At 36.4% G+C, this 22,497-nt stretch overlaps 3 protein-coding genes across 3 annotated transcripts; 2 read left to right on the top strand and 1 right to left on the bottom strand.

Moving 5' to 3' along the window:
- The first annotated feature begins 93 nt into the window (after positions 1 to 93).
- Positions 94 to 3,262, top strand: LOC143149660 (uncharacterized). Its single transcript, XM_076317265.1, has 2 exons — positions 94 to 409; positions 605 to 3,262. The coding sequence occupies exon 2, from the start codon at positions 646 to 648 to the stop codon at positions 2,188 to 2,190; it is 1,545 nt and encodes a 514-aa protein (XP_076173380.1). The 5' UTR covers positions 94 to 409; positions 605 to 645; the 3' UTR covers positions 2,191 to 3,262.
- On the bottom strand, positions 1,758 to 21,786 carry Setd3 (SET domain containing 3). The gene is made up of 7 exons (XM_076317380.1): positions 21,284 to 21,786; positions 20,449 to 20,940; positions 20,152 to 20,275; positions 4,966 to 5,080; positions 4,745 to 4,897; positions 3,981 to 4,304; positions 1,758 to 3,882 (listed from the first exon to the last, which is right to left on the bottom strand). Exons 1-7 carry the CDS (start codon positions 21,399 to 21,401, stop codon positions 3,757 to 3,759), a joined length of 1,452 nt encoding a protein of 483 aa, XP_076173495.1. The 5' UTR covers positions 21,402 to 21,786; the 3' UTR covers positions 1,758 to 3,756.
- LOC143149583 (uncharacterized) lies at positions 11,035 to 20,120 on the top strand. Its single transcript, XM_076317164.1, has 2 exons — positions 11,035 to 12,181; positions 16,737 to 20,120. The coding sequence occupies exons 1-2, from the start codon at positions 12,050 to 12,052 to the stop codon at positions 19,656 to 19,658; spliced, it is 3,054 nt and encodes a 1,017-aa protein (XP_076173279.1). The 5' UTR covers positions 11,035 to 12,049; the 3' UTR covers positions 19,659 to 20,120.
- Positions 21,787 to 22,497: the final 711 nt, after the last annotated feature.

Below are 22,497 nucleotides of genomic sequence, written 5' to 3'. Positions count from 1 at the left end.
CACAAATAATTGTTGACTTATAAATCAATTTAAAGAGTAGTCTAATGTATCTCTGTTATCACGACCAAATTATACAGGTAAATTAGAGAAATTCATAATCAAGAAGTTGAGAGATACTTTTCATGTCACCGGAGGCAGGTCATCGGTTGGACGCGCACCGAAACGTCCTGTCAATTTCGTGTAATCAGAAAACAGCTGATCAAAGTTATTCAAGTGTGATTAATAATGGGTACTTTGAAGATGGTGAATTTCTTGCGATATTTAGGGCACTGAATGACGAATCCTTGTCTTCACATATATTTTTTTTTGTCTATCTACCGATGCGTCTTTAAAGAATTCCAAGCAGATACAAATCGATGTTTGCACCGCGAAGAGCATCGTAAGGAGGAGCCAAATTAAATGTCCACATGTAAGTATACTTTATTTGCTATATCACAGGCATCAATCATTCAAGGATTTAGTGTAACTATCGTTTATATATGATCGAGTGTGACAAACGAAGAAGATGTGATGAACAAGTGAAAGCGAGGTTATGTTTCATCCTTTAGAACTTTCCGTGTAAACATTCTGTAGTCATTGTAACATTCAATCTTCTATGTTACAGTAATCATTTGAACAGGGCATAGGACTTCTATAGAATATAAAATGTTAACGTTAGAAGACGTGGAATGCAAAGACTTTTCAAAGGACACAATGGAAAATGTGGAAACTAGTAAGGAAAGAAATGACGAAGAAAGTTATGAAAAGGATAAATATCCAATAACAAATGAACGAATATTGAGGACAGCTCTGCTTTCCCCAGAGGATGATGATGATGATGATATTGAATCTCAGGAAGATGATGCATCCTCTGAACTTTTATCTATGGAAAATGACTCCGAAATTAGTAGTGAGGCCACTATCAGCGATTGGGATGACATGAAACCTGAATCACCTCTTTCATACGTTACTTCCGTACCTGATAGTAAAGAATTTATAATAATAACTCAGTTGCAATCGGACAATGAATTAATGACAGAGAAATTAACCAATGAACGTACACTATCTAATAAAAAATCGAAATCCCGACATCATTCTGAACGACGTAACAAAGTAATATTACTAAGGAAACTCATAGCCAAGCACGAGCCAATAATTGAAATAAAAGAGGAAGAGCATTCGATCATTTCTACCGATGTGGATGAACATATGCCAACCATGGAAGAAATTGATTATGAGGAATCATCTATGGACGAACAAAACATTACAGATTCTACAGATAATGTTGGCTGGTTACAAAGTTTTAGATCTTTGCCATTATTTTACACAGAAGAGGGTAAACCTTACCTCAAATGTTCAGCATGTGGTGCAATGTTTTTTACTTCGAACTCATTCCAAAAACATTTGTACTCTCATATGTACCAGGACGAGGATTCTTTTGTATGTTCATTTTGTAATTATACAAATACTGAACCTGGAATGTTATTCACTCACTTATCCAAACATCAAAATCAATGTGAATTTTGTAATGAAAATTTATTACTCAAAAATAATTTTGAGAAACATTGGAATACACGGGCATCGAACTTTAGTATGAAGAGAGATCGTCAAGGAAGATTCATATGTTCTCTCTGCAAATTAGTATTTGATCTTGTGCCACAATTGGAGAAACATTGGTTTAAACATGCTTGTAACAGAGAAAGAACTTACCAATGTAAGGAATGTAGCGGATTATATGAAAGCATAGAGACACTGAATAATCATAAATGCATGAAGTGTCCCGTTTGTGGTAAAGTTTATGATAGTTTACATAGATTAAAAACACATACAGTGTGGGCAAAGCACAATTTGAAATGTCCAATTTGTTCTTACGAATTCATTCTTGCCATAGATCATGAAAAGCATGTAGCATTACACAGACAAACATACAGTTCTATACAAGATCATCAACACTGCTTGCAGGCAGCAGACGGAAAGACATTCCAGTGCAATCTCTGTGACAAAATATTTTATGCCTTACCTTCTCTCGTGTTGCATCTTCAAGGAGATCATGACATTAAAAATGTTAAAAAAAACAATGGAGAGCAAAAAGAAGAGTCTATCAGTGAAGTAATACTTCGTAAACTAAAAGAGGGATCCGCAAATTATGCTAGTGGAAACAGTAACATAAATCTATCAAATGATAAAATCGAATTCCAAAATACGTTATAATTTAAGATAATATTCCAGAAGATAATTCCAGCTGAAGTAGAAAAACTAAATAAAAATGAAATGTAAAAGATCTAAAACTAATCGTTAAAAATTACTCGTAACAATGAAACGTGCCGTTGCTAATGAACAGTCTTTTTGTAGTATATATTAAGTACAATTAAACATGACTGGCGACAAACAACATAAATTATTGGTAAGAATATGTATTAAACATTATCTGATCAAAAAGTTCTGAAATAAACTGTATTACAGTTTGACCTCACTTAACACAAGGATGAACATATACATGTATATTTTTTTAGCAATTATATAAGATACAGAATATCGCTCATTCATCCGGTTACTAATATTGTCACAAAGTCGATAGTATCACTTTAAGAATATAACTAAGAATCTCATACAATTCCTCTACTTATAGAACTTTTTGGATCAGATAGAAATAAGATAATTTTTTAGCGTTTCGTCAAAGTAATGTAACCATGTCATACATTTTCTGTGTTTTATATTAGGGGAAATTGTAATGTTAAGTTAACGTAACATTTGTATTTAACTGTATCATGTCTGCCCCAATGTATTAAAAAAGCAATACATAGAGCTATCAGTCCTGCTGTAGCGTCATCTAATTTATTGTTCTAGTTATTATTCTTTATTATACGCGATTGAAACAATTTATATGTTTTTGTGTAGATACATCATTATAATTTTATATAGTTATCATATTCATATAAGCGCATTATATTTTTAAATCACTGCATACAATTTTGTGGGTAAACATGATACAATACAATTTTAATGGCTGGGAAATATCTGGAACTTGCTGCTTGTCTTATTTTTATGTGTACTATTAGAATTCGATAGATATATTGGTAAATCTTACGGCGTATAATTGTTTGTAAGTCTGATTTCGTAGGCCTGTGTAATACCGCACAATAGCTTACATAAAGAATTAGATCTCTTAACTATTCTCTTTGAAAAATAAATATTCATGAATAATAACATTTCTTTTGTACATTTTTTTTTTATCAAAGCCGAAATAAATGTATTGTGTTTGTCAAGTCTTGCAATCAGAGATTAGAACTTGATTAGCACACTGACTAGAAGTACAGTTCGACAAGAAACATTAATGTGATAGTTAAACACGATTTATATTTTTTAAAGTTCTCATCTCTTGAAAACAAGAATCGAGATATTTTGGAACATGCAATTATTTTACATTGCATTGTATAGTTGTTAATACACATACATATACATATATATATATACCTGTTACGTGCATATCTATATATATATATATATATGTATATACATATAGTCTATTCAATGTTTATACATTGCAGTGTACTTCATACCATTGCTCCCTTTTCTGACCATGATTTGCTTGCCTCATACTATTTCATATATACGTTTAATCGTTCAAAGAATGTTCTTCGTTAAATTTTTGTTTATCTTAATATTCACATCAAATTAGATTGAGAAAAATCACATTCTGTTGGAACATTTTTTTACCACTAAGAAAACAAAAGCTTGCTTCCATAGATATAATAAAATTTGCTCGTGAATTTCTTATTAAGCCTTGATCCATTGCTCCACGTAATCAAGCGCAGCCAGAAGAATTTTTTTCTCCGTTACTCTCAGCTGAATAGCTAACTTTTTAATTTGCGGCAGCGACGTTTCAAGCAGCTGAAGATCTTCCTGTAGAAAAATACATTTAAACGTATATAACGATTACAATTTTAACTCTGATATAACGTCGCTTTGTGTTACAAACAGTATTTTCGTTTCACTTTCACCTTCAGAGTCGTCGGGTAATTAGCAATTAAGAGCTGTAGTCTGGTAAGTAAAAATTTCCTGACGTTCTCCTCGACGACAGTCTCCAAAGCGCAATCCATATGCTTCAAATCATAAACCCGATCCGATCGGAGCCAATGCGTAAGTTCCGGTTTGCGCATACTGAATACCCTTAAGAACGCCAACAATAAGTCGGAAATTGGTTCTGTTCCTGGTTTCAACAAGAATTCTCCCACTGAGGGTAGGTGCAGTCTGTCCAATAATTCTATGCGTTCCTTTTGCAGAGAATCAGCTTTACTAATACCAAGGCGCAGTTTGAAACCATCCTAAAAAAACAGGAATAGTAAATCTCGCACATAAACGTAGTAACACAGTATATACAGTAAAACCTCTATTATCCGAATGTTTTTATCAGATCAGCGTATAGGAAATTCCGCAATAAATGATAGAACAGCGCAGTAACATGTACTACACGTTTACAACTTATTTTTACATGTGGAATCATCTGTGTTTCAGTTATACCATTCTAACTCTTAACTCCTGCAACCAGGCACTTACTATATCCATTTTTAAATATTATTAATAATACTTTTTATTATTCTTATTTTATTTTTGTTTCTTTCTACTTTTATTTCTTTTTTCTCTACTTTTTTTTAATTCTATGTTCATAGTAACATTTTCGAAGCAAAAAAACTCATGTTTCTCTATTATGTTGGATAATAGAGCTTGTACACGTAATTCGGAATAACTTCGAGGCACGATATACTTCTTTGTTGTCCATGTAAACGAATCCTGAATGTACGAAAAAGTCGGAATTCGTTCTAAGTCCGTAACTAATGAATATTTGCTCTCCTTTCTTGAAGTCTCTCAGAGCGTAACACTCGCAACAATCTGATGTTTCGTTGAAATCCGTGAAAATCTAAAATAAAAAGAAACGGATATAACGACAGTCGTTGTTGTGCATAGAATGTAGATGAGCAAACTCACTCTCCCGTTCTCGTGATTGCACATGTCCCACATCGGGATCAAAGCGTGGATCATGCGTGAGCCGTCCTCGCTCGGAATTAGATTCTGTCTCGTCATTATCGTAGAAACTGCCCAGCTGAAACAGTAATTTTGTTGCGAAAATAAAATTTACTACGCTCTCCTCGCTTTATTAATAGAAAAAATAAGCACAAAACGATTTGTAATATTCCGCTTTCGTTGTAATTGTATTGATTTTCCTTCGAATTCCAAATTTACTTCGATTTTAACGTTAGTGTATAAATAATCGTGAATTTCAAATAGGGGTTTTTAATTTGTTCAGATTTCCTTTCGATACGAAAGTAATCAGAGACTGAACAGATCATAGTTATTTGAGAATTTCCACAAAATAGAGAAAATCCTACATATCGTACCCATGTAGGGATTTGATGGGAAAACAGACACGGAGTTGGTATTAATCATTCGGATATCACAGTAGAAAAAGGTGGAAGTGACTTTCGCCTTCGAAAGAGGCACGCTGAAGAATCGTTGGACAGCAGCTGTATCTGCTTTTCGGGCAAGAACTTGACCTACAATTCCGGAAATGGTAGGAAAAGAAGATTCATTGCCATCATCGCCGGCGTCGTCGTTGTCAGGACTTTCTCTCTCTCCGGGGAGACATTCGCGTTTCACGACTTTTGCCGCGAACAAAGTCGAATAAAAATAGCGTGTACGGGGGAAGGGGGCAACGAACACTATACGTACGCCCGAATTCGAAACAAAGACTCGTAAAATCTTAGAAAGAAAACAAAACCACTTAATGTTCACTGACTTTCTAAAATACCTGAAAAATTCACTGGTGCGAAACTCCGAGCTACAAGGTATTATTATTTTTATGGGTTTTCGAACAAAGTTTCTACGATCGAATTGATAAAAGAAAAGTGAATTCCACAAATAAAAAAGGCAATCTTACGAACTGGCGATTGGTTGTATTTTCAGCTCCAATTGCAACTTAAGATTTGTAAAATTACATTTTCTTAATAATGGTTACTATTGAAAACGAAAGTAACAAAAAATGTTTATGAATGATGAACATTCAACGGTGAAATGGCGAACTACGTAAAGATTCGATGTTTCACGATTAACTATAGTTAGTTTGCAAAACAACAATTTACCTCGCTTTTATACTTTTCTGTATCTACCGCTATGTATCAAGTTTTCATGTACTTAAATTTGTATTTTAATAAACGAGTATTTATTTTAAAAAATTAACTTTTACTATTTTCTCCTTCTATCGTTATCTCGAAGCACCAATCTGTATGAACACGCGTCCTGTGTAGATACATACTTTCTTTCGCAGCCTCGACTAGATCGTCGTAGCAGGACAACAGTGGACAAACGAAAGCCCCGATCGTATTGTCGAGATCGTTCTGGTTGTCGCTTGGCTATTAGATTACTTCCTCTTACGCAAAGACGGAAATCTGTCTCCAAACGCAGAACTCACAATCGACGATAATACGATAGAGATATAATTCACGCGTAACCATTACTACAGTGATACTTAACCTTATTGAGCTCACGGTACGGTTTAGAACACGATTTTCTTAATGGTTTTGCTCTCTCTGCATACTTTAGAACAAAAATTTAGCACAGTTGTTAATCATGAATCATTATCTATGAATTATATGTTAGTGCATTATAATGTACGCCAGGCACTGTGTCTAAGAATCACTGCTTCTATGTCTAAATAAAATTAGCTGCAAGAGAGATCAAGCGGTACATCTTTAAGAGATTTCGCGCGTATATATTTCATCAGTAATGCGAGTGTACAACGAAATACACAGAGTGAGCGTCACAAAATTTGCAGGTGTATTCTGTCATCTCAAAACTTTTCAAACGCACATGGGTGAAAAACCTTCTGATCTTAAGATAGAGTCACGTTAAGCCGTTATTGCATTACTTCATACTAATCAACGCTTCCGGTTGATTTCTAATTGTATTGCATACACTGTCTATTCGTTTTTGCAATTACTGAAGAGTCTGCATTAAGAGAGGATTAAACTAGCATGCTGATACGGTTTCTTGGCATTCGTTTTAATAGCTTCCCTGACTACTTCAAAATTACTAAGCGTAAAACTGTGGATATTCGGTACAAATATTATATTATGTATTAAAAATTTCGTTAAAATCCGAACGTTACACTTCGTGTGGATCCCTTTTGTACCATGCACGAGACGTGCGTATTGCGCATCTACCTTGCGCATCACGAACCTAGCATAAACCTTTCTCACGCGACATGTTTCGTGCATCTGCAGTGACGGAACGATATTTCTGCATTCGGTATCCGAATGTTTCTATCGTTACTATCGCCAACTTGCAAGTTTATTCGAATCGTAATTGAATCCTTCCAAGCTGTTACACAGGAAACATTAATCTATACTTCCATCAATAATCGTGGAATTGAAAACGTTAAATTTATCTTTCACAATACAAATTGATACCGTGACAAATGTCAATACGATTTCAAAAGAGAAATGACGGTTTACACGCCGACGGCTTGATTTCATTTACGACATTCTGGTAATAATAAATAATGCATTACAAACAACCCAAAGGAAAGAAGGGTAATGCGATTCAACAAATCAGCTGGGAAACTGGAAGCGAGCTCGCAATGTTTACGCGATAATAGAAAATTATATTCCGTGAAAAAGAACGGGAAAAGGGAACATTCGCCTGCTCTCCTGCGTGTTACTACATACGGATAAACCGTATGAAAGTTCGGCCTCGTGTGAAAGTGCGCGCGTCCTCTCTTGCTTGCGATTCGAGCACTCTTGCGAGCCTCTTCGACCGACGATCTCAGGCAACGGAAGAGGAGATATCGTCAAGAAGAGTAACGCACGTTTAACTGTTTTTGTCCGAGAGAGCACGTTTTTTTCCTGTACATTTCTTCCCCATTAGCCGTTTCCACTCTCACAACGCTTCGCTTCCATTCATCTTGATACGAAGTTATCTTCATCGTATTAGAGAAACTATTTCATTACATGTATGTCTAAATAAAATATTACAATAGTATATTCACTTATTCAGTTCCCAAGATATACTACCTGTTAGTTTAAATTATTAATATTATGCAAAAAATAATAAAGAAATGATATTATATAACATTTTTCTTTTTAAAATAACCGTATGCTCTTTTTGAGTAGAATGATGAGTTTAGAATTACTTAAGTGTGAGCTTATGTAATCATTTACTGCTCACTCTAAAATTCCTTTATATTTATTTGATAAATATATTTTTGCTATTAGACGTGCAATCGAAAATTGGTTGACATCAAATTGAAAATTAAATGGAAAATGTAGGATAATTATTTTTCCGTATCAAACTCGGAACAGATAGATCAGTTTCGTTGATCTAGAAATGATCTAGTTTCGTATCTAGAAACTTGCAATTATTTAAAGAGGATTAATGATTTTTTTTTAGATTTATCAAGTATGATCATAAAGCAATTAAATATAAAAAAATTCAATGTATCGAATTCGAAAATAAATATTTGGTTCAAACAAACATTCCGTATGCAAACATCCAATCCAATGACACAGATTGATCATGTTACGGCAAAACGAGCAGTATGTACGTGCACAGTATACCAACTACGACTGATAAAATCGCATTACAAGAGAAGGACAACACTATTTGACTACTTAATTTTTTCAATTATCTTTATATAGATACTCTGACTGTTCTTCAAACACCATTCAGCTCCGTTGCTTTACTTTGCAAGTTGTACATTATGCGTGTCAAAATACTATCTTTAAATATTGAAAAGACAATATAAAGTGAATAATCGTGGACGCGTATATTTAAGTACAAATATGTGATTTCCATAAAATGGTATTTTCTGTGAAAAAGTGTCAAACAACTTTAAAAAATTTTCTGCTTAAAATTATTCTTCCGAAAATACAAAAAGAGAAGAACAAATATTCAAAGCGTAAAGTATTCAAATTTGCATTCATTAATATTCGATATTGTGAAAATCGTAAGCAAAAAGATATCAAAGTCACGTGTCATACGGAAAAACGTTGAAATAATTTGTAACGCATACATGTACTAGTCACGTATAACAATAATAAACTTTCCATTCCGCATAGAGTCACGTAAGTATTCGCACGTTCTGAACACTGGGCAGAATGCGCTTACCTAAAAATATTTACTACCTCGGACACCAAAATTTTAAAGAAAGCGCGATACAAAGCATCAAAATATAATATTCAAGTTACAAAACTATTAAAAAGGAATAATTATGCGAACAAGAAATCTGATCAAACGATTGTAACCCCGAAAGATAGAATTTTGTACATTCGTATAATTTTAATTCAATCTTCCCACGAGTGAACACTCTGATATTCTGACCATTTGTTTCGAACACATCCTGCATACGACCAATAAATCGTATGCGTAAACAACTATCACAATTTGTGGGAATTATTTTCATTATTCATCGAACGTTATTACGGATTATTAAACGATCTCAATCGTCGGTTCGATCGCGTTTTGCGTCAATGGATTAAGCGTCGGTTAATTAGGGAGGAAAGTGCTTCCGAAAGAGCGTGGCTAACAAGCGTCGGGGAAACAGCTGCGACGACGCGACGACGCTGGGAACAAAAGAAACGACGGAATAAAAACGATGGCGCTGGTTTCGCAACGGATCGCGGGGCTGCGGATAAGAATCGGGAGACGAGCGCGCAGCGTAAACCGCTTGAACCGTGGGGATGGATGCACAGTCCACTGCACGTGGGAAGGTCGTGCTATGAATCGAAGATCGTGAGATCTCCATCGTGCGCACTTTCTACAGGATAGCTTCGCCGCGACGACCATCGCTGGCAAGCAATCGGGAAACTGTCGCTAGCTAGGCCTGCAGACACAGGTCGAGAATTATAACAATTACGATCGTTGAAGTAATTTCACCGACAACCATTGATCTTTGTCGCGTAACCCAACATTACTCTGTAACCACCCGACAGACCCGTAAAACGGTACGATGAAACCGAGAATAGCCAACTATTTTATGATTCTCTTCTCCCGATTTATCTGAATAAAAACGAGCGAATAAACAATAGGGCTTAAACAGGAATAAAACTTTTGACGATAAAATCGATAATTTCGCGATGGAAGTACAATTTGGTTGAACATTTTCGACGGGGAATTACAATTTTTGTTTTTTTTTAATTTGAACACTTTCATGTTAGAAAAATGGCTATAACTTTGGGATTTCGGGTATATTTTTGTTCGAACTTTTTTCGTTTTGTTTTTGTATTCCCGGCTCAACAATCAAATGTGTATCGGTACACTCCGCATAATGTATTTTATACGTGAGCGAGAGTGACGAAGGATTTCCAGGACAAGTGACCTGTGTGTCGTGTGAATATGTAAACCATCGCTTTAGAATGTCATGAATACGTACATAGTCTATATTGAAATTCAGAATCATGCTTATAAAATACCTTGTACCCGACCGATGATACTGATAATCGGGGTTGGAACTGTTTGTTGAATTTAGTTCTATATTTGGACACTTCGACGAATTAAACATTGACGAATCTAATTCGAATACTTTTCGAAGACTATCCGAATACTTAACCATTCAAGTACCCCAGTATTCGAATACTATTCGAACGCTTAACCATTCGAGTACTTCGAGTATTCGAACACTACTCGAATACTTAGTCGACCAAGTACTCGGGTATTTAAATACTACTCGAATACCTAGTCGAACGAATACTCAGATATTCAAAGACCAATCGAAAACTTAACTATTCCCCTAATTACTCTATTAAAATACCGTACGAGTACTTAACTGACCTAATACCGAAGTATTCGAATATTTTACACACTGATCGAGCACCTGGATATTCGAAGTATACGAACACTACGAGAATAAAATCGAGTTAAGTTCATCGTTAATAATATTCGGACACTCGAATAATCCAATAATAATATTGAAACGCTCAAATATTCTAACAATAATATTCGAAACTTGCCCGTAGCGTTTAAACGTTAAATTATTCGAACGGTTTCAATCCCGCATACAATCAACGACCGAAGCGGGTAAAAGGAAATGAACGAAATTCGATACACGCCGCGTGAGCGAACATCTCGTCCGATCTTCGAACACGCGAACACAACGTTCGCGTAAAATACACGATTGGCCGCGAACCAGCATCCTTCCGCTTCCGAGACAGGACCTATCGAAGCGTGTCGCGGCGCACGCAGATGTTTCGTTCTCCGTTTCGTGCACGGGACTTATTTATCTCGCAACATCGACCAACGTTGCCATGAAATTCATCTCCGATGATCCGGCAGTGGTTGTTGGGAAGCAAGAGAGCGTCTCCCCTGGCCGAGCAAACGTTTAGAGCAGAATACTGCTCTCGAGTTTCACCGACTTACTTAGGATCGTGCACGGAGAAAACCGACGTCAGTCCGCGTAGAAGAGTGTGCCGCTTCGAAAGTAACGAGTGTCGCGCGCAGTATCCAGCCTCGTGCGCGTGAATTAAAAAATGGTGAACGAAGCTCGTTCGTAGCAGTGATCAATCGCGTGGTGACCGGACAAATTTACGAAACGAGAAAATATCAAACGCCGTAAATCGTGGAACCATTACGGGGATGTTTCGCGAAATCGTGACGAACGGAACGAAACGTTTTCGTTAAATATTTGAAAGATTCGTCGTCGAACGTTGTATCGCGACTGTCGAATCGTACGGTGATTATTTTTTTTTCCTTTTTATTCGAGATCCTCGCCCGTCGAATAAGCGGGAACGAAACAACTGGCATCGCGGAAGGAAATCAACCGCGCTGAAGCGTCGTCGCGCTTGTAATTAGGTACGAGAAGACACAAAAGAGCGGTTCTGCATGAACCCTGAGGAAATCTTCGGCCTGTGCAACAGGAAGAACGCAATTTTCGTTATCCTGTGCGCGTTGGTGATCTACGTGCACCTGTTTACCGACAACGACACCGTCAACGACCAGGCCACCAACTTCAACGTGGAGGAGCAACGCGAGACACGGTGCATCGACGACGAGGAGTTCTCGGTGTTCCGATCGCACTGCAACGATGTGGAGAACATTCTATCTGCTCTCGCTGATGCTTTTCACGTTCAATTTCCCTCGCGATAGATTCGCTCGGGCTGAACCTATTCGAGCGAACATCGAGCTCCACGCTCGGGACGAGAATCAAAGCCATCGGGTAAGAAACGAAAGAGAAATTCACGAATATTGCTCGGCTAATTATCGCGAACGAGCGTCTCCCCACTCCCCCCAAACCCCTTCTCTCCCTCGGGGAAATACATCGTTGATCAACGGATTAATCTCACGTTTCGAGCTAATTTGACTGCGCTCGTTTTAGTCGATCGAATATTTTCTCCGTGCACGATGCAGTCGATCGCAGAAGTGCACTCTATAAACACGCATTATTGAAATTGAGAATTTCGATATCGACATCGCAGTTGGGAAAATTTTCAACGAATATTTCGAACATTTTTAAACAACGTTTTACGGTTAATATTGTTCGGGCTTGTTTAAAATATTTGTATCGTCATTATACAATTAGAAGAAAATAATAAATTAATAAGACACTGTATCTAGACCGTTGTATTTTCGATCCAGTGATTCGTTTTTGTTACCTCTTCTCAATTTATAAATTTCCAACGTTGAATTTCGATTCGAGGCAAGATCGCAATTTATAAATTTCTTCTCAATTTATACATTTCTAAGCTTGTGTATCGGAGAAGAGAAAACGTGCAACTTTAACAATTAAAGCGGAGAATTAAAACAAAAGTTAGCCGGTTAAGACAAACGCATGTACATAGATAAGTTAAAAGTGAAACAACGTAATTAAATATTTAAAAAGAAAATGAATTTTGTAACGTGAACAAATAACTTGCAGCTTTCCAAAAGCAAAGGAGAAGCTCTTTTATTATACAGGATGGCCAAGAATATATGGTACAACCCGAACGAAAATTTCTCGCGAAAAAGTAAATTGAGAATTATTTCAATTTCGAAATACATTCGACACCTCTGTTTGATTATACATTAATATTTCTATATATTATACACAAATACGGTAGATGTTTGTAACGAGATTATGCATTAATCCAAATTTAGATCGAATATTTACAAAATCGATTGTTTTTAAAACGAGGATTTGTGTAAAAAATTATATTCCAAATTTTCAACTTATTTCGATCGAGAAACCACCTTCTGTCATACGCATGATGAATTATGGGACACCCTGTATGACGTTGCGCTCACCTTTCGGTGCTCAACGCTTTCACGAGAGCTAATAGAAACAAAAAGTGATTTGCAACCGCGGCACTGAGTTAAAAAAAATTCACACAGTAATCCATCAAACCTTTCGTCGATTAACTATTCAAATTCTAAACGAATTTAATTGACTTCGTTCGGAATGTGTCTGACGTACATACGAAGGGGTGAACGTCCCTTACACGAAAGCGGACTCCGCTGTTTTAACCGGTCGCGATTTTACCTCTTTCTTTTATTTTTTTTTTTTATTTTTTCTCGCGAGAACAGGTACGTTGTGAAATGCTCGGGACATTTCATCGACGCGTTCGCACGTTCAACAATCGTACAAGAGTCAAATAATAATACGCTGTTCCGGACAATTAAATGATCGAGTTCCTTGACAATTCTGAAGAACGAATCAGACACCAATTGACGAAAGGAACAATGCATATTTACTGCAATAATATTTCCACTAAACATCTAACTCAGTGTGTTCACAAATTCACACGTTACAAACTTGACACAAGTATAGTACTCACTCGAAATAAAACAAACTCTCTCCAAGTTGAAAAATAAAAATGCTAGCATAGATCGAAGAATATCAAGATTTTCATGGTTTCAATTCATGGAAAGTACGAGGCAACGTAGAGTATACTAAACTTGCACTTGTTCTCGAAAACGATATAAAAAGAACCGATTACCAATTGGGAAAACATAACCAAATATCGTATAAATTGGAAACTGTCGTTATTTGGACACAAGTTTTTCAAAACAAGGATAAGGTTCATCGAAGAGAAAAATTATGGCAGGCAACGAACTGAAGAAGTACGATGAAAATTACGAACGTACGAAAATTCGTATCGTTATTTTCTATGTTTTTATTTTAATGACAGACGTTGACTTTTCTCGCGAGGACGAACGATCGTGTAATTACAAGTAGCGCGTCTGTGTAATTCCATTAAACGATGTCAATTATTAACTCGATCTAAAATTAATCCGAGTGTTGTCGATCTCGTGGTCAAAGGAACTTTCGAGTCATTACAAGAACGTTATAACGCATCACGGATACTAATCGTTTATAATCCCCATACGCTTTTTATCGACTAATGAGCGATCGAAACAACCTCTGGGAGAGCTACCGTAAAAAATTGTGTCGCGCTCGTTACTACCGCTGAAACGGTTCTGGCGGCGGCAAATGTCAAAATGCACGTTGAGGTTGTTGGAACGAAAAAAAAAACTAGCTGCACGGTAGCACATAAACCGCGAGAGAAAGAGAAAGCTGACACCGAAGAGCGGAAAGTTCGAAACTTTGTGAGCATTTCGTCTCATATTTCGCGTTCTTCGACGAATTTCGTCGAACGCTTCTCACTGCACGGACAATTCGAGGAAGTAGATCGACGACTGTGAGAATAAGGGGCGCGTACAGTGTGTTCCTAAAATAACGAAGCAATCTTTAGGGCTGTTACAATTACAGAAATGCCTACAACCTTTTCATGCCCAATGTAATACAACTTCCCAAGAGTAATAATTAAAAAAATATTTCTCTTTACAGATTATGTATATGTAGTTTATCCAGAAAAATAATTATATAATATAGCAACTTTTAATATTTAGAGAAGATTATTATACAGAAAGAAGTATTTATTTCAATCGTATCGCGAATTTTACCAATTTTTTAAATTTCGAGTACGAATGGGTTATTGCAAGTGGAAATATCGCAACAAGTTTGCGTAAATAAGTACGGTTCTTGTGTCATTATAACGTGCAAGTGCGCCAATGTTGCAAAAAATAATACGAGAAAAAATTACCGAATTGTTTCCACATTAAAGGAGAGTATTTCAAATTTAGCTGTTCATATTCAGTAGACAGTCATGAGACAGTATTAAAGGTGACTGCGACGTCTTTTTGCGTCGTCTTTTTGCATTCTTAATTGCATAAATTACATTTAGATATTGAACTTTCCTTTTTTATAGTCACTGAACTTCGGTCAATTTGCTGACTTTGTTTACTCGGAAATCGATTGAATTTTAATGAACGATATTTCCGTATTTTCAACACAGATCGAAAAATATGGTGCTATTAATGCAATAAAATATTTTTACTTTCATGTTCGCAAAATATTTTGACTCCCCTTGAATCTTGATAAAAAATTTTTAAATCCCAGATCTGGGACAATACCAATTTGTGAAAGTTTTGTCTTGTTTCACCTATGCCATACCTATTATGTATGCATGTACTTGTTTGTATATTACAAATGTATTATTAAAATCGTTTTTAAGTAAAAGTAAAGCATTGCTAAATTTACATATATATTATATAAAACTATACGAGCATACCATATGTACATATGAACATACTTTATCTCTCATTTGCATTAAGAAGTAAAATTAAATATTAATGGGTTATCATCAATATCGTCGAGTTGCGGAATTATCCATCATCAATATTCGATCGACGATTTTTAGAATTTTAAGATTTCATTACTATTTCGACTGGCAGATTATACAAATTTTTCAAGATGAATAAATCTATAAAGTGAAATTCTTTTCTTGTCTCAAATAATCTAAACTCTATTTCCAATGCTACAAACGTTTCGAAAATTTTTAATAAGGACATTTTTCGTGCTAGTCGGATCAAATACAATTGGTTGCTCAAGGTCACTATCTCTCTAATATGAGTCATACCAGTTCGTCACGTCTTTCACTTCTATGTCGGATAAACTTCTCTCGAGCAAACGATATAGTGGGGATAACCAGTCAATGATCTTTTAATTATTTTGAGCAATGTCTTACTATAAACGTACTACTACATACTAAAACATTGGTCTATCGTTCAAAGATATGTATCTTTTTTTTGTGCAATAAGAGCATTAAACAGAAATACCCATAAGTGAAAATTTACGTGTAGTTTATTTCTTTGATAAATTTTTCTATCTTTTTTCTAATATATTTATTTTTTAATTTAAGTTGATATATTATATATTCCTCTCCCTGTATAACGTAATTCACAATGTAGAATTTTAATCGAAGATTCCGTTCTTTAGTTATAAATTTCTACATCCTAAAGAAAATGTTAAAGGCCAAAACATTGATGAAAATAGTAAACTACACATGTATTTCCGTTTTCGTTAGTGCCCTTACTATAAAAATAAAAAGAATATGTACTTTTAAACAGTAAAACAACAAAAGCAAACAAAAATACACTTCTAACTAAAAAAAATTGAAATATAGGTCAGCTGTATGATACAAGTGAAAGTGACTAAATGTTTTTGATCTAATCAGAACGAAAGAATCTCCATCGATCCATATGCGTAGATTCCCCCACGAGAACCGTAACAAATATTCTTAATAATTTGTTTCACAACCTGTACTTCGACTTATTTAGTTTTCCATTACAATTAGTATCGAAGAAATTTGTTCGGGAAACTAATCGATCGGTCTTCGGGCATATTTAGTATTCCATCGTGTGGTACACATTTATCGAGATTAAACTATTTTTAGGAAGCAACGCGAGGACGAACGGACAAGAATGGCCTACCACGTCGCGCGATTTACGACGACGAGGAAAACTCGAGCGAGCGCATCGGCAAATGGCGGAACAACGGCGAGGCTCTTGAACCGAAATGGAGGGACGGTGACACGGTGCCTTTGTTCCCGTTTTCCCAATTGACTCGATACACCGGCGACAAAGTGGACAGCAGCGAGGAAGAGGTCGATTACACCCATCGAGAAGTAAAATATCGTCGAAACAATGGACGAGAGGAACCTCGTCGAGGAGTCAACAAAGAACGAGAAGAACAATCACGAAAGAAAGATTCGCCGCAAAATCCAGCCAACACCAAGGAAACGAGCAACAGAAAGGAAGAGACTCGAAACACTACGGAGAACAAAGAAACAACCTCGACGAGGTATCGAGAAGCCTTTCAAATACGTCCCAACGACTACGAGCACGAGCTCGACGACGAAGAGTATCTGAAACCTCGTCCAAGGAAACGAAGACCGCCACAAAATTACGAATTCGCTCTAACAGAGAACGAGACGTCCTTGAACGAACGAAAACCGGAAATCAACTCCGGATCCCGACTGCACGCGCAGAGTTCTTCGGAACCGGTGTCCAGAAATCAATTCGTACGGAACGCCATGGAGCTCAAGTCTCTTCTGAAGATGCAGCAGGAGGAGGGCATGAGTCTCTCGGAGCTCCTTCAGCGAAGAAATCTAACCCTCGAGGATCTCCTGAAAGGTAAAGCGGACGTGATAAATGCCTTGAAATCGAAAGACGTCGAGACCGAGGATTACATCGAGGAAGCGTCTAGAATGATGTACAACTCCCTGACGAAATCGTCGACCACGAAGAAACCGCAATGGGTAACCGATACGGAAGCCATGGGAGCGAAGAATACTCAGAAAGTCGATGGTCCGATGATTTCGATGATGGACGATCACCTCTGGCTCAAGAATCTCACGACTTCCGCGGGCTCTTCTTCCAATACCGTGGACCGTCCAATGTATTCTGGAGACGAGAGCTCAACCACTGGAAAATCGATTCTCGTCACTCTTGATCCAAGGCGAGTCGAAGTTACGCCTCTCGCGAGCGTACCGGCGACGATTACGACATCGATGCCGCTGCCAGTTACAACGAATTCCATGGAGTTCTTGCGGAGTAACGGTGCCGTGAAATTGCGGAACGGTGGCGAAATCAAACCGGAGAGCCTGGACGAAGACGAGATCATGGAATTCTCGGATTTCACCGATTATAAGAACGGACGAAACAGCATGTCCCCGGTTTGGCTAATGGTAAAGGACGACGAGGAACCTCCGGACAAGAGTAATGAGGACAGAGGCTCGACGTTGAGCATCGAGCAGATCTTGAACCCCACGGAACGCACACAGTCGATGAAGGATCTATCAGCTTCCGAGAACGACGAATACGTGGACGCAACCAAGGTGAACGCGAACGATGATCAACGCACGGTCGAGCATCAAGAACGGGAGTACACCACGTATTCGGAGCAAGAGTACCAAGAGGATGCACCGTTACTGTACCACGATCTAGAACAGAACACTCAGATTAACATATCCGCTGACGAAGAGAATACGAACAAAAGTGTAATAGGAAACATAGAATCCGTACTGGATGCAGCATTTGATGGTAACATCACCAAGGAGGATCAACACACGTTGGATAATAACGTCAACTATTCTCTCAAGAATCATCAAACTAGTGTAAACACTACCGAGAAGCAAAGCTACGATGAGGTGGTGTCGGAAATGGAGCCGGAAGCACGAGCTGAAATCTTCGAATTGTTCGCGTCCGGGTCCGCGGGTAAAAGATTAGAGCGTCTTCTTAAGTCAAGGAACATGAGCTTGGAGGAGCTGATCGCTTTGAGACAACGAGGTTCCAGTAGAGTTCACCTGGCCGAAGTATCGCGATTCAAAGCACAAAAACCGACCAATGAAAACAAAGCGGAGGGTAAAAGTAACTCGGAACTAACCACCTTGCGATCGTCCGAAGAAAATGTTTATGAATTTGGAGAGAAGAACGTAATGACCGACGGCGGGAAAACAATTGCCAATGACGCGAGAAAGTACAAAGACGAAGTTAAAGATTTCTCGCCACTGTCGTACGAAAATATGACCAACGGTGATACAATATTGAATTTGATGGATTTCGTTCATCCGGAGGAAAGTATCACGAAATTACCGAATTTTAAGTTGGGAATCAAGAACGAAGATCCAGACTTCGACGAGAAACAAGATATCGCGGAGCATCATCGTACGGTACAGATCGTTGATCTGTTAACGACCTTCGGTTCTCTTCCATTTGCAAAAGATTTTCAGCGAAACTACGCGGAGAAAAATAAGTTGCCCGAGCAGAGCAGCGATCTCGGCGTCATGTTTACCAACAACGAAGAAACGATACGTAACGATACTGCGAACGTCATCCAATCGGGTTACGTGAAAGAGATTGTTAAGCAAGAACCGAATTCTATCGATATCCAAACGGTGTACAGGGAAACGAGCGCCGTTAACGAGGACGAAGACGAGGACAAGAACGATAAGGGGAAGACCCTTTCGAAAGTGAAGCCAAGTATAATAGCGAGTGGCGCAATCCTTGGTGTGACGATCGTGGTTTTCTTAGCGATTTTTATAGTATGCAGGATTCGACAGAAACAAAAGTACAGATACAGGAACACTTTTTCCAGAGCGGTGTTTCAAGGTCCTGTATTAGCAGCCAGGAAATTGTCGAATTCAAGCAGCTTGAGCACCGTAATGGTTAACGTGGTCGCCACATCGACAGCAAAGAGACCAGAGAGAAATGAAACTCAGGAACCTGTGGCAGAGATGGATTGTAAAAGTGATATCGATAACGATTCTCTGGATGCTAACGATAGCTGGGAAACTATACCTGATTACATGAAATAACGGCAGACCGATGTAAACGCATTTACAATATTTTTGGACCTTGGACAACATCAATAATTTCTTGTCTATGTTAGGTTAAACCCTAAATATACGTATATATTGAAGGCTGATTGTATACCTTGAATTTAGCAATGATATAAAGTGATGCCTACACAAATCGACCCACTGAATTGATGACTGCAATGTTTCTATTGGTCTGTGGACTGATTTCGCAAACATAGACGTTTGTACATACGACTGTATAGAATTTCCGATCAACTTTAACCGATAAAATTTAATGTAATTTAGAATATTGGAATTAGCGTAATTTTCTTATGTAAAGTCTTGTTTCGCAACTTGTCTCGATATCGGAAAGTATATGCGTTACTTTGATGTAAACTTACTTTTCCAAACTTGGAAATATATTTATTTATATCCAGATTAATAAAGGTATTTTATTAATCCGGAAGTATTACTTTAATATCTGAATAGAGTATTGTTTTATTACACTCACCAGTATCTTTCATATGTAAAAACATCCCTAAGTATTGTGGACACAGCATTATTGTTATTTTGAAATACCTTAGTGAAGTAGGAATACTGTCTTGCAATATTTCTGCACTGTTTTAATGCCGCCTCTGCAAGAAAGGAAAACGATCATGAAATTTTATTACCACTTTTTAATTCTTAAAATTAAATTAAAATCAATTTAAATCATTGTCATGTTAAATTTACATAAAATTTTTCAGTCCATGGATTTGAATTGTTACTATTGACAAATATTTAACTAATTTTTAAAATAAATGTATACCTAAAGTAGGACTGCCTTTAAGTTCAATCATATCGGCAGCAGTCATATATAACACAGTGGTGTAACTGGTAGGGAGAACATCTAAATATGGCTTCCATTTTGAATTTTCTTTGTGTCTTTCGATAAGAAGTGCAATTGACAGTGCCACCTGTGGCATGTGCTGTATTAGCGGATCATTTTGGAGAACAGTTAATTCTAATGCTGCATTATGTATACTGAAAATAAGTCCTCTTGGTATCCTTAACATCAACTCATTCTTAAGAAAATTACGTTCCGCTTTTAAGCCCAAATCATATCCTGGAAACTCGGCTATGCTTGCTCCATCTATATTTGCACCATTCTCTTTCAGCCAATTCATAAATTGTCCAATCCCCTGGGATCGCTTTGACGACTCAGTCTTCATCTCCTCCAACCGTTTAACCTTCTCCAAAACTGATGATATCTCTATGTAATTGTCCCATAATTGCGTTACGTATGCTGAATTACTGCTAACTGTTTCAAAAAATTAAAATTATTAGTTTTTATACATGCTTTAATGAAATCATTACATTCGAAAATTTTGTATAAAAAATGATAAATTAAAAGTTTTTTCAATTCCTGGAACTGTGTTAAACAAACATTTATCATGCATTTTAGATTTAAATAATTTGAAACTTACAAGATTATTTTAACTATAATAATAAAATCGTTTTGTGCATTTTTTAATGAAATTGGTCAAATTTCTATTCGTGTCTAATTTAATATTTTACAATCCCTTTGAACGAGCACGATACGAGTACAACGATATAGTTGTACAGTACATGTGCAAAAATATTTCCAGGAAAAATGTACTTACGATGAAATAATTTCTCGCACAAAGCATTTATCTCGTTTCTTTTCGTTAAGGATAATTGCCTTTGATGTGGAACGTGTTGTTTACTTTTAGACGATCCCTGAGATTTTCTTCTGCCCATGTTTGTACTATCTCACAGAACTTTCGTTACTTCTCTTCACATTTAGATGCATTATAATGTGTGACGCGCGCCTACGACTGGCAAGAATAAACACTTCACCGAAACAAAAATAGAACGTTCAACGCTCCGTGCCTTCTGAAACTTTACCGACATAACCTCGAAACGGCAGAATGGAGCTACTTTCCTTTCCTGCGTATTGTACCATGGACTCCACTGCACTTTATTGATTTTCAATTTCCATCATAGGTCACCTACTTTTGCAATTACGCTAAACTTCTTGTTGAAACTGTTTTCTTTTTTTTTTAATTATTTCACTTCATGTCGATCACACCTTGTTGAACAAATTTGCTATATGAATAACATTAAAATCAATTTTATCATTGTATTAACACTATAAAATTATTTTATTTTACGATTGCACACATGTCGAAATTTGTGCGACATGACTCAATACTCTGTCAATGATATAAGTGTATGTATATCTACAATTATTTTCCCTCATTTTTTACACTCCTTTAAAATTACTTATTACATGTATATACAAAATAAAAATATTATATAAAACACGAATGAAACAAATTTTTCTTTTGTATAAGATCTATATTGTACAAAGTAATAAACAGATGATTGATATATTTTCATAAATTTTTTTAAGAATAAATTTATATTGCCTTTTATTCTATTTATAAAGTTACATTAAAGGGGATCTAAAAAAAAAAAAATGGGTCAATCATCAAATAATTATCTACATAAGGTAAAAATTTAGTATTCTATTTCACACATAAGACCTTGTATAAATATACAGATACATGATTATAACACACATAATAAAAAATTGAATTAGAATGTCTTGTGTATTTGAAAAAACAAGAACATTAAATTGAATCAATGAAATTGTTAAGGACCAATGCATTCTTGTTTGGAATTGTACATTAAAAAAAAAAATCAACAAATGCAATGAATTAAAAATCTTCAAAATATGTATTGTAAACTAAAAAGCAAAAGAACAAAATAAAAATTTGGAGAAATATTGAGAGATCATTTTTTAAAAATCCTCTATTAGTTATTCAACATTTATTACTTTGATATAAAAGTA

Source organism: Ptiloglossa arizonensis, chromosome 1, assembly GCF_051014685.1.
Source record: "Ptiloglossa arizonensis isolate GNS036 chromosome 1, iyPtiAriz1_principal, whole genome shotgun sequence".
Taxonomy (NCBI): Eukaryota; Metazoa; Arthropoda; class Insecta; order Hymenoptera; family Colletidae; genus Ptiloglossa; species Ptiloglossa arizonensis.
This window is presented reverse-complemented; position numbering and strand designations above follow the sequence as displayed.